Source organism: Crassostrea angulata, chromosome 7 (assembly GCF_025612915.1).
Source record: "Crassostrea angulata isolate pt1a10 chromosome 7, ASM2561291v2, whole genome shotgun sequence".
Lineage (NCBI taxonomy): Eukaryota > Metazoa > Mollusca > Bivalvia > Ostreida > Ostreidae > Magallana > Magallana angulata.
Genome location: NC_069117.1, coordinates 10,090,282 through 10,102,910, shown reverse-complemented (window position 1 = coordinate 10,102,910; position 12,629 = coordinate 10,090,282). Strand labels below are relative to the sequence as shown.

Genomic DNA, 12,629 nt, shown 5'->3' with positions numbered 1-12,629 from the left:
CAGAAGGAGAACTAATTACATTTTAACCATTGTTATCACAATGCTTTTCTTATAAAAAACTAAATATGGAATTTTTACCATTTGAGCAGGGCAGTTGACAAAGTTGTTATTCTTGATGGCGTCTTCCCTCATTTGTCGTACATTGCCGTGTGTGAAGACACACGTGTGGTGATGAGCCGTTACGATGGCCTGAATGAGATCCCGGCTGTTCTGAAACATCGTCATCATCTGACTGGTCTGCGAGTGCATCGTGTTTTTCTGCATTTGTTCAATGATGCGAGCTTTCTCCTTCTTTGGAACTCGACCAAAGCGTACAGCTGTCAAAGAAAATGTAGTTGTTTTAAATATGTATCGTACAGAATAAATAACATTAAATTATCATTATAATCCACATCAACCTAAAAATCATACTCAATATCTGTGTCTGACGCCAAGAACGTTATAAAACAATAATGCTATTAGATTAATTGCAGAACAATCTCTCACCAAAAACATATACAGCTTTATGCAATATATGTACAGCATTTTGATGTGATTCAATAATTGTTTCCACTGATTTTTTATAAATATATATTTAAGGTTGGACATTTTTAACTTTCTCCAGGAGAATCATAGACCTGAATTAAACAGCAGTAACAAAATGTAAAATCTGCATTTGATATTTCAGGTGACTTGAGAACAAAAAAGATGATAATTAGATTAAAGAGTTAAATAGAAAAATTTCTTAACCCCAGTTTCTAACACTAATTACTTTTCATTGATTGACATATTAACATTTGAAGAATTAATCATTCAAAACCTTTAAATTCTCTTACCATCTCGAGACATTCCAACTGCAATGCATTTCTTCAACCTGATGGTACAAAGTAGCAAATTTTTAAATATTATATAATCAGAAGAAGCACTCACTTTTTACAAGTACAAGGGTTGAGCTCATAATGTCACAAATGTAATAAAATTATAAAAACTTGCCCTAAAGCAAGAAAAATATGCACTTTGAAACATCTACATATTTTAATTCAGATCTGAAAATTTCATTGCAAAAATGAATAACTTCTGAAGATAAAATTTCTGAAGAACATAAGGTAAGAAGAGTGGCTAAATGCATGTGATATCATCACTGGTTTGTTGATGTTTTGTTTTAAATCTATAATTCAGTCCTTAAGAATTAAGAATAGCCATGATGCTTTATTCACTCTTCACCAGCTAACCATGCAAAAGGTAAGATCTCACTATATACATAATGACTGTCTTCTTTTTCAGAAGACAGTATTTGAACACGACTCTGTCTCCCATGACTGAGGAGAAAGAATCTTGACCACTTGACCAGTACACACCTGCAGTACTGACAGCGATTTCTGTTGACCCTCATGATATTGCACTGTTGATTCTTAAGACATGGTCGGTACTGTATCTTTTGCTGTATACTGCGGCGGAAAAACCCCTGCAAAATTTTACATGTGATATTAAGCAGCTATTCATAATGTCAAATATACTAAACACACTTGAGGGATGATTTTAACTATGAGCTTTTCTATTAACTATTAATTCAGTTAAAACTCATAGGCGATAGGAAATTATGCCATACAGGAGTCAGGCATACATATCAATGCAACACCAATGCCAGTTTGAGTTTTTCATTTCACAATAGAACTAGAACAAGAGGCCCATGGGCTACATCACTCACCTGAGATACAGTGTCCCAAACTTGACCGATGGAGCTTATTTACAAATTTTCTATTCATATGTAATAAAATGCACAGTGTTGTTCAAAATATTTCCACCATTTTTGATTTTGACCATAAAGATTAACGGAGGCGATATCACATCGTTTACTTGTAATTTACAAATATTTGGTTCTGTGGTTCTGAGGTTAAGAATGAAAGACAATATCCATCTCTAGCTTTTTTTCTTCAAGCTAAAAATTCCATTAATTATGTCATTTTTTTTTCAAAATGAGAATACAAATAAGAAAAAAAGATATTGACAAATATACATCCACCTATTATCACGAAAAGTATTTAGACTGAACAGAAATTAGTTCATTTCTGAATTGGTTTTATAGAGCAATTGTAAAATGTATATAACCGTAATGTCACGTGTATAACAGACACTTTTTTTCAGCCAAATTTTGATTAAAAGTGTGTTGTACATAGGACTAAAATTTTACCCCATTTTTTCAAGCCGTAATTCTTGATACTACCTGAACACAGGAGTAGTGACTGCCGATATAGCGCATTATACAAGTTGTATGAGTTGTATGACTAAGATCCGGAGATTTAATCAAATCATTGAACAAGTGAAAAGCTGTCAATGTGACAGTAAACCAGGTTTTCTTTTATGTGAACTGTATCCATAATCCATTTCAACCCTGAATTGATAAACACTACCTACCATATCCAGTGAAATGGAGTACCCATATGCAATATTTTGCCAAAAAATGACTAAGTTCAAAAGCTGGTATTTTTTTTTAAATTATTAGAAATCAAAATCCTAGCAATATGCACACCTCTGATATATGTACAATTGATCTGCAAAAGAACAACTTCCTATCTTGAGAACCGTAGGAGGATTATCCGTACAATGAGGGTACCCTATATTCAATATTTTGCCAAAAAATGAGTAAGTTAAAAAGCTAGAATTTTTTTATAAAATAATCAGAAATCAAGATGCTAGCAATATGCACACCTCTAATATATGTTCAACTGATCTGCAAAAGAACAACTTCCTATCTTGAAAACTGTAGGAGTTATCCGTACAATGAAGGTACCCTTTGGCAGTAGCATGCACATCCGCCATTTTCACCATTTTAATAACCGGATTTTTCCGGTGGAAAACCCGCCAGTTAAAAACTCGGCAGATCCACTAGTCCACCTACCTTGCATCCTTCACAAGCGTGCACTCCATAATGAAACCCACTGGCTTTATCTCCACATACTCTACACAGTACAGTGTCCCCATCAAACTCTACAATAAAGGACAACAAAACGTCAACATCACAACAATAGAAAATAAAGCGCATATCAATACTAGTATTTACATTTTCAAATATTTTTGGTATATCCCACTGAAATGCAATATGTTCATTTTTATGATTCATAAATTGCTTCTTTGGTGGTTCATATGAATATGATGGAAATAACACTGAAATTCAAGGGCTTGTAATTGCTTATCGTTTTTAAAATTATTTTTTTTAGAAATAAAGAATACATATTCGTAGAATGATTGCAGAGCAATCTCTGATCACTGAAATTAGTTGTCATGACATGAACTAGTTGTTCATCTCTGTATGTTTATATAAATAAACTTGTGGAAATAAACTTTCGCTAGTCGTTTTCAACCAGACCCGTGTGAATAAATAATAGTACATATTTAAAATACTTTGTATACAGTAAGGACTAATTCAAACTGAAAATGTAGCATAATTTTCACAAAAATATGAACTTGGTTGGCTTTTTTTATAAGATATATTGTTTACCTAATTAATAATTACAAAGCCAGGAAGGTGGCCATGCAGTCAAAGACTATAATAGTCCAGTGATATAGATGAATTTGATTATTTGCCTTGTTGGACACTTTCAATTCATCGTACAGAAAGGCTCTGAAATCTTGCTAATCATTGACAGCTTTTTTTCTTCAAGTTTATATGCAATGTTTGCTCTGGAATCTGGACATGCTTAAATTTAAGTTTTCCATATATAGTCAAACATACTTATAAAAGTAATTTCCCTTTACTTTTCGAGAATTATTTAAATTTTGAAATACTGCTTTATTTTAAAAAATAATAAAAGTAAACCTTTATTACATTTACTAGTTTTGTCTAGAACTAATCAAACCATGATAAAAAAGGTTTTACTCGAAAATTTTTTTTGCAAAAGTTGATATCTGAGATGTATTTAATTACCTGCTTCTTCATTACATTTCCCCAATCCTCTCATCTGATTCAAAAGTTGAATTAAATTAAACATTTTCCATTAATTTTTTTATCTCCACTGAATGTAACAAAGAACGAAACCAAGATTTTTTTGGCCTCAATTTCACAACGCCACCATTGTTTTGTTCACCACATACAGGACAAAATAATTTCGCATCAATTTGTCACAAGTTGACTATGGCATATGAAGTAGTTTGTGATCCACAGAAATGATGTGCTAAAATACTAAAGGTAATAATAAGGTTGCTAATGAATATGACGTTAATCTATACAGAGAATTGGGACACTGAAGTAACAATAACCATAGCAACACAGACCAAATTAACAATCTCAGTTCTATGTTGCTATGTCTAATTGTTTGGAAAATAAGGATTTTTGTCAAGTTTTTTACAGACAGGTAACATCTTTAAGATCTGAAGAAAAGAAAGGCACATTATGTTCTTCTGATTTTTCTTGGCCAGGTTTTCTAAGGTAAGTTAATTTTGCTTGTCTTTCTAGATTTGTGTCAGTATTTTTAAATGATCTTAAAAAAAATTCACTTAGTTTAACACATTGTATTTTTAAAATAAATTAATTTAACAGAATATTTTAAATATCAAAACCCATTCTATATATATGAAATGTTTGAACATTGGTAGTCTTTTAATGAATAAATTTGAAAATGTTTATGGTGCTTCGGTATCATTAAAGTGAGCAGTCAAAAAGACAAACAAATAGACCAAAAAAGTTTATCCCCTCTAAATTGATAAGATAAAATAATAACTATCAAATATTTGCTATTAATATATCATCACATGGATTGGTTTACACTACATTGGGACAAAGATGTAAGAACAGTTTATGCCACGTATCAATATTTTATACAGATATTTAAAATAAAAACAAAAGGCCTAGGGGCCACATCGCTCAACTGAGCAACAATAGCCATAACTCTAATTAAATCAGCATTACAGTCTCAAAATCAAAATATCTTGACAACTAAGTACAGTAGATTTTGGTCTGGAAGTTAAAAAATCCGCAGATTTTTACCCACAGATTTTTATTGTGAATACCAGGCCCTTTTTGGTGTTTTAGTATTTGTAAGAAGATTTTTCTCTTTCTCTATATCTCCCCCCCCCCCCCCCCACGCCACTTTGTGGACTAATTGATTTTTAAAGATTTTCCTCTATATCTTCTAATGTAGAAATTTGATCTCTTCCCCCATTGTGGCCCGAGTATACCCCTTCATTTGAACAAACTTGAATTGAATCCCCTTCACATACATTCACATACATTAATGCTTTGTATTAAGTTTGGTTGAAATCAGCCCAGTGGTAGTGCAAAAGAAAATGAAAATGTGAAAAGTTTATGACAATGACAACATCGTTGCCGACACTGACAACAACAGACAATGGACAAATCTTTAACAAAAAAGCTCATTTGAGCCTTTGGCTCAGGTGAGCCTAAAAATATATAGCCTGAAAATGCCCATTATACCTCTTAATGAACATTATGAAATAATTTCAAATTCATTATATATCAGCAAAGAAACTGGTTAACTCTGTTGAAACAGTGACAAAGATTTAACCAGAAAACATTATACCAAGGTTTTGGGTGTCAGAAAAAATACTTGCAACAGTGCAGTTTATTATGAAGTAGGTAGATTTCCATTAGAGATTTTCAGGAAACAAAAAATTTTTAAATACTGGTTTAAATTAAGAAACAGTAAAAACTGTATTTTAAAAGCATGCTACGAAGACATGGTGAAAAATAATGACATATGGATTTCAAATATTAGGAAAGAATTGTCCATCTTAGGCTTAGCCGATTTATATCAAAGTACTATGAAAGAGTCTGTTATTTTAGATATTATATTTAATAGAATGTGTGATGTCTTTAAACAAAAAGTTGTTAACGATATAAGCAATGCATCAAAATGTATATTATATAAACATGTTGTTGATCATTTTTGTTTACAAGTTTACCTAAAGAAACCAATTCATGTAAAATATCGTAAATTAATTACACGCTTACGGTTGTCCTCACATGACTTAAAGATTGAAACAGGGAGGTATGATAATTTAACACGTGATTGTCGAAAATGTGAATCTTGCAACTTAAATGTAATTGAAGATGAGTTCCATTTTTTACTTATTTGTCCATCACTTTGTAGTTTAAGAGATAAGTATATTAAAAAATACTACTCCCGAAAACCAAGTGTCTATAAAGTTATACAGTTATTATCTACCTCTAATACTAAAGAACTGTGTAATTTAGGTAAATATTTATATTATGCAAACAAGCAACGAACTCTCCATGTGAATTATCCAAATTGATTATGTACACTTTGTTTTTCTTACTGTTTATTTAATATGTATATGTTCATATGTATAACCTATGAGACATTTGTCTCTTGGAATAAAGAACTTGAACTTGAACCAATACATGTACATTAATTAAATGGCTTCGAAGGCAACATACCAGCATAATTGCCCTGAGGTGACAGGAAAGTCCTGCCCCAGGGCCATTAAAGTTAGACAAGCTCACTTTTGATCCAAGTCTCACTTTAACAAAATGAATATATATATAATCCTACCATGATTTGAACAAACTTGAATCTACCCTACCTGAGGAGGCTTCCACACAAGTTTAAGCTTTTCTGGCCAATCAGTTTTTGAGAAGAAATTTTTTAAATATTTTTAGGGTCTTCTGTTTCCAACAGAAGACCCTATTGTTTTTGTTAGGTCTCTTTTTCTCTATTTTTCACTATAATTATTTTTTTTTTTTCTTAACATTTTTCTTAAAACTCAAATATCTCGAATATGCTACAACAGATTTTTATGAAATTTTCACGAATAATACAAAATATCAAGGTCTTTTATCACGTACATTTTTGTTGATGACGTCACTTCCGGTCAGCTGTTATGTTCGTTTTTCTTTTTTTAAAAAGTGATTTAGTTCTCCCTTTTTCTAAAAATGATTGAAGATAGAACATTGAAATTTTCAGGAATAATATATTTTTGAATTCTTACAGCCGATCAGGTAAAACCATGATTGTCCGTCACTTCCGGTCCGCTCAAACAGCATTTTTATAAAATTGTGTATTAAAAATTTTTCAAATTAAAAAATTTACAATTTCTTTTCATCAGAATATGTTTTAAACTTATCAAATTTGACTAATATCATATATAGTTCTTTTGAGCAGAAAAGCTCACTTTAGCCTTTGGCTCAGGTGAGCTTAAAATCAAAACTAGTTTACGGACATTTAACTTCAAAAACAAGTTTACTGGTAATTTATTGACATCTGTCATTTCTTACCATTCAATGTGAAATGTATTTTTTTTTAAAAGTCCATCGCTATTTTTAAGTTTTAAACTAGGCTCATGAGCCACATCACTCACCTGAACAACAGTTCTTTTTATTTTAGTTTTTAAATATTTTACCAATATATTTCAAAGTCAAACATTGAACATCGTGGGGCCCCAGTATTAGTTTAGGGTTACAATTTAAACAATTTGGAATCTACCATTTGTAAGAAAAAAAATGAATGCTTGCATGGTAATTGTGCAATTGTATTTCTTGTGAAGATTTTTAAACATTTCCCACATATATTTTTATTCAAACTTTGAACCCCTCATAGGCCTCCCAAGTATTAGTTGGATTGTCAAGATTTCAACAAGTTGAATTCTACATTATTTGAGGATGCTTGCATCGTAATCTCATAAATTCTAGCACTGTAATTCTTGAGAAGGAGATTTATAACATTTTCCATATATATTTCGATGTCAAATGTTAAACTATGAACCTGTCTTGGGGCCCAAGTATTAGTCTGTGGGTCACGGTTTTAACAATTTAGAATCTACATTATTTGAGGATGCTTGCATAGTTATCTCACGAATTTTAGCATTGTTGTTCTTGAGAGGAACATTTTTTTAAACATATCCCATATATATATCTATGGTAAACATTAAACCCATCTTGGGGCCCCAGTATTAGTCCGGGGGTCACAATTTTATAATTTAAAATCTTCACTATTTATACAAGCGTTGGTGTAAATATTAGCATTTCTAGTGCAGTGGTTCTTGAGAAAAAGATTTTTTAAGACATGAACCCTATTTTTACTATTTTGCAATTATCTCCCTGTTAAAAAGGGCTTTGCTCTAAATTTTAACAAATTAGAATCATCTTACCATAAAGATGCTTTGTACCAAGTTTGGTTAAATTTGGCCCAGTGGTTCTAGAGGAGAAGTAAAAAATGTGAAAAGTTTTCAGACGGACAGATGACAGACAACCGGTGATCAGAAAAGCTCACTTGAACCTTCCATTAGGTTGAGCACATAGAAAAAGTAGTGACCTAGATTATTCATGCGCTACTTTGACCTCTTGACCCATAATGATGTTATGCAGGAATAACAGCGGATTGCGAAAACAGTGTGGTATAAGGGAAAACATTTGCAAATGTAAATATTTTCCCTTAAATCGTAAAAATTGACCTCTATCACTCTCGTTCTGTTGATTTCTCATCAATTAAACAAATTCCTCAGAATTCAAAGGAAGGAGTTGCAGACATTGTCTCGACATGTTGATTTTTTAGGAACTTTTACATTTTCAATTAATTGACTCTTTAGTTTCAACTTGTTGTAATTAATATGCAGAATAATTGACATCATGATATCAGTTTCAAGACGGCAATAAAACTATTTCCTGTGAAAAAAAACTTTGTCTGCAGGGCAATACCAAATTTTTTGGGTGTGATTCAGCAAATTTTAAGGCATAAGATTAAAATTATCTCATTTGTGACAGAACAAGAAAAACTTCAAAAATGTTGTATATTCACATGTATCATGATTCTTATATAGATGCTTGATCTATTCACACAGTGAGAAAGATTACTGCTTACAGATATTTTGTTTAGTTCTTGTTTTGTACTTACCAGTACACATTTCTTTGATTTGCTAATGCTTTCTAAAAGATTGCATCTAATGTATATGAATATTACACTGTAAAGCTAAACATGACCAGTCTTTGCCCTTATGGGGTCACGGGTTCAATCACCTCTAGCAACACTACATGTAAATCAATTTGAAATATGGTAGCTTGAATAATTTAGAATTGGCATTGTGTTTCTTCCTGAAAAAGTTATTTTTGAAGATAATCTTGAACTATTTATTCAGAAAAAAATTTTGTGTCTGGAGGATAGGTCATAGTATACATGTGTACATTGTTATGGGTATAATGTTTCCTGGGAAACAATTAAATTTGCATTTATTTCAATTTCTATAAAAATTGTAGATCAAGGATGTCAAACTTATTGTAACCAAACATTCAGCTAAAGGTTAACTTTTTGGAGCAAGTAATTTAGAGTAAATATAAGTACCTTTGTTGATCCAATAGAAAGATATCAAACAAAACTTAATTGAAAATATATATCGTAAGATATAAACAGATAAGCTCTCAGCTTTGTAATGGAAAGAACACATTATTTAATTAGAAGAAATGCATTAGCACAGCAATTTATATCCTTTTCAGTTTTGTGAAAAAAGGTTCAAAGCCTTGAACTTACTATTATGTAATATTATGTAATATTTAAAATTCTTAAGAATGCAACCCCCATAATTATCCATGCATTTTGACTCCCTTTGTAAAACAACCTTCTGAACAAAATATGCAGGTAAACAATATTTTTAAATGCACAGATATAGTGATCCAATGATATCTCTGCTTGATCAATGTTATTTCAGTATCAATTCATGCATGCCTGCTTTCTTAATTTCTCGTTCATTACCTAATCCATCCAAACTTGCTTCTTTTCCCATCGTTGTCATATTATGCTGAAATAGGTCTTTAAGTTAAGTTTCTTTCCAGGTAGGACTCAAGTTAGACCATTTCACCTATAAAATAAACAATAACACACAACAGTTAAATATATATTTCTTTAGTTAATTAGCATTATGATAGAATAATTCATAAGCAATGGTAGGCGGACCAAAAAATTCATCCTGTCAGTTAAAAAGCCAGATCTCTTTTATGATTGTCCAAGTCCTGTTATTTAACTTTTTAATGGCTCTTCATTTTTTGTAAATGGGGCCGCTTGAGTCAAAAAATTCACAAGCATGTTTGCTATGCAACATGGCCACCCCAAACACGTGTGATACCAACCAGGCTATTCAAACAATTTTATAGCTTTGTTTTTCACTTTTGTAAATCTCTATACTTATTGCTGCAAGGCCCTTACTCAGGAAAACAAAGCGACCAACCGGCTTCCAAAGTACAAAACCTTCCATGTCTATTAGTCTATAACTGACTTCTGTTTGCATTAAGTGACTTACGGATCGAGTTTCAATCCATGTTAGGACTCCCTTGATTCACCATCTACAGCTGCTAAAATAAAGAAAGAACAAAATATGTTAATGATAAGGTAGATGTATACAGTAAAAAAATGCACTTCTCAGCTATGTGTTACAGTTGGTAGACTGAAAAAGCGAGCTCTACAACCGATAGATTAAAATAGGCAACAACTTTAACATGTAAATAACAGAAAAATTATCAAAATTAGAACAGCCTTATGACATCACAATAATTTGCTTACAGGTTCATTAACGTACATTCATGAGACTCGATTATCTATCGGTGATGTATGGATGAACCAATCTGACAATTAAGAATAAGATGATTTTTTTTAAAGATGGCTGTATTGTTTTCGTTTTTAATGTGACTGTTGTTATTTACAAATGCCTCAGCGTCTATTTTATATTTTTTTTTTCATATTAAAAACATACAACTTTTTTCACGAACATGCTTTCAAAAAGTGCATGCATGCATTTTGTGGATCAATACTTTTAAAAGTAAATTGTTTGTTCTTTAACTGATCATGCATATGTGGCATGGCCAAAGATTTGTAAAATTCAATTCATTGTTGGCATTCCATAGGGGCAAAAAGCCCACATGCTATTCTTACAAATTACATTCAACTAAATCTAAAAAACATTATCCTTATAATCAAACTTCTTTGTTTTGCAAGTGCAGTCAGCACATGCATTGTTTCTAACAACTGCTTAGTTACATTATATCAAACTATAATAGTTTCAATGATTTATAAAAAAAAATATAAGAGACAGTATTTTTAACCATTGTTCATTTTCTTCACAGAAAAAGGTTCAAATGGTAGAATTGGAATACTGTTAATAACCAAGTTTTCAGAATTATGGTACTCAATTAGGTTGTCTGACTTAAAATTTTAATTGATATAATTCTGCTTGCACGATTTTTAAATATTCCTTTTGTTTCAACTTTCAATTGTTGAGGGCCAGGAAAGGAGATTTGCTCTTTTATCATTACACATCTATGAGTCAGTAGTAAAAATCAAGAGTTCATAGCAAAGGATAAACACCTTTATATCAATGTCTTTCAGCTTTCAGCGAGATCCACCCAATACCTCCCATAAAACTTAACATGCAGAAGATTTATGCCTCCAAGAGCAATTAACTTTTTGTTTACTGCAACCCATTGCCAACCTTGCTGACAGCAGTTTCATCTACAAAAAAACCTCATGAACATCTTCATGCAAAGAGCAACTATACAGTTCCCACAGCTGAACAAATCTTCTGCTTTTGTACTTATTGCTTAAAAAGTCAAGGACTGCTTTCCTTCCTCTAAATCCTAATCCCTGTCTACGACCTGAGATTTGCTGGCGCCTTGGGATTCTGTTCATGATTTTTACCATACCAAGCATGAAGAAGTCAACTTTAATATTGGGCTATTCAGCTGCTTTCCTTCACACACAAAACAAATATACAGTATTCAATACCATGTACGCAAAATACCAAAGTCAGTGACCTCCATATTTGATGACTAAGAAAGTTTGGACATTCAACCATGAAACAGGGCTAGCTGGGTTTTATTTGTTTACCTCTTCTTTGAATCTCATGTTTAAGATGCTACCTTTTTAGTGTTGAATTAATAAATCATCATTAACTTGTGTTTTGTTTTTTATCTCTGTTTTTTTTTTCCTTCTTTTTTTTTGGGGGGGGGGGGAAGAGGGGGAGAGGGTAACATTTTTTTTAGTCAAGATTATTCAGAAAAACAGAATTAGTCAACGGACCAGCTACTGGATAAATATTTCTCTTGAGTGTTTAAAATTTCTGCCATGATCGATTTTTGCCATGAATTACAATCACACATAGGCATATATCTATGTATTCTTACAATATACCTATATATTGCGGCATATTGCAAGCATAAAACAAAAGGGCTAACAGTTCACGATTAAGATATCTAAAAATTCATTGGGCCTCATTTTAGACCATTGAGGTGTCTTCTCTAGTTAGATATTCACATTATATGCATGATATATTATTTATTAATCAACTAACAAAACAACAACATCCCTGATATCAGTATAGACAGCTCAAGCATAAGGCTACAGCTATTGACCAAAAGAAGTATTCTTTATTTCCTTAAACAGAACAAACAAAAATTCCAATCAAACAAAAGCTAAACAGAAAACTGAGAAAAGAGATCTGGGGTTTTGTCGAATTTTCTCTGAATTTCCACTACATTGCCCATATAATGCCCAAATTCCTGCCTTGTTTGTTCAAGCACAGAAAATGGCCCCTATGACCTACTGACATAGGTGTATTGTGACTTAGTACATACATGGATAAACATTTCTGTGAAGTATGATACACTCTAATGATAACAATCTTTCATTACAAGC

At 31.8% G+C, this 12,629-nt stretch overlaps 1 protein-coding gene and 1 long non-coding RNA gene across 4 annotated transcripts in view; one reads left to right on the top strand and one right to left on the bottom strand.

Annotated features, from left to right (window-relative positions):
* Positions 1-12,629, bottom strand: part of LOC128191876 (uncharacterized) — a 33,200-nt gene that overhangs the window by 17,895 nt on the left and 2,676 nt on the right. The window contains exons 3-8 of one of the 3 annotated variants that reach the window (XM_052864224.1): positions 10,243-10,294; positions 9,699-9,804; positions 2,879-2,967; positions 1,338-1,444; positions 816-853; positions 79-317 (exon numbers count right to left, since the gene is read on the bottom strand). In XM_052864224.1, the coding sequence (XP_052720184.1) occupies positions 79-317; positions 816-853; positions 1,338-1,444; positions 2,879-2,967; positions 9,699-9,738 (513 nt within the window). In that variant the 5' untranslated portion in view covers positions 9,739-9,804; positions 10,243-10,294. Of the gene's footprint in view, positions 1-78; positions 318-815; positions 854-1,337; positions 1,445-2,878; positions 3,038-9,698; positions 9,805-10,242; positions 10,295-12,629 lie in introns of those variants that run through there. The other 2 variants (XM_052864225.1, XM_052864223.1) reach the window with 2 other exon arrangements.
* On the top strand, positions 3,161-11,891 carry LOC128191883 (uncharacterized). The gene is made up of 2 exons (XR_008244480.1): positions 3,161-4,405; positions 11,325-11,891. It is a non-coding gene; the product is annotated as an uncharacterized LOC128191883 (long non-coding RNA).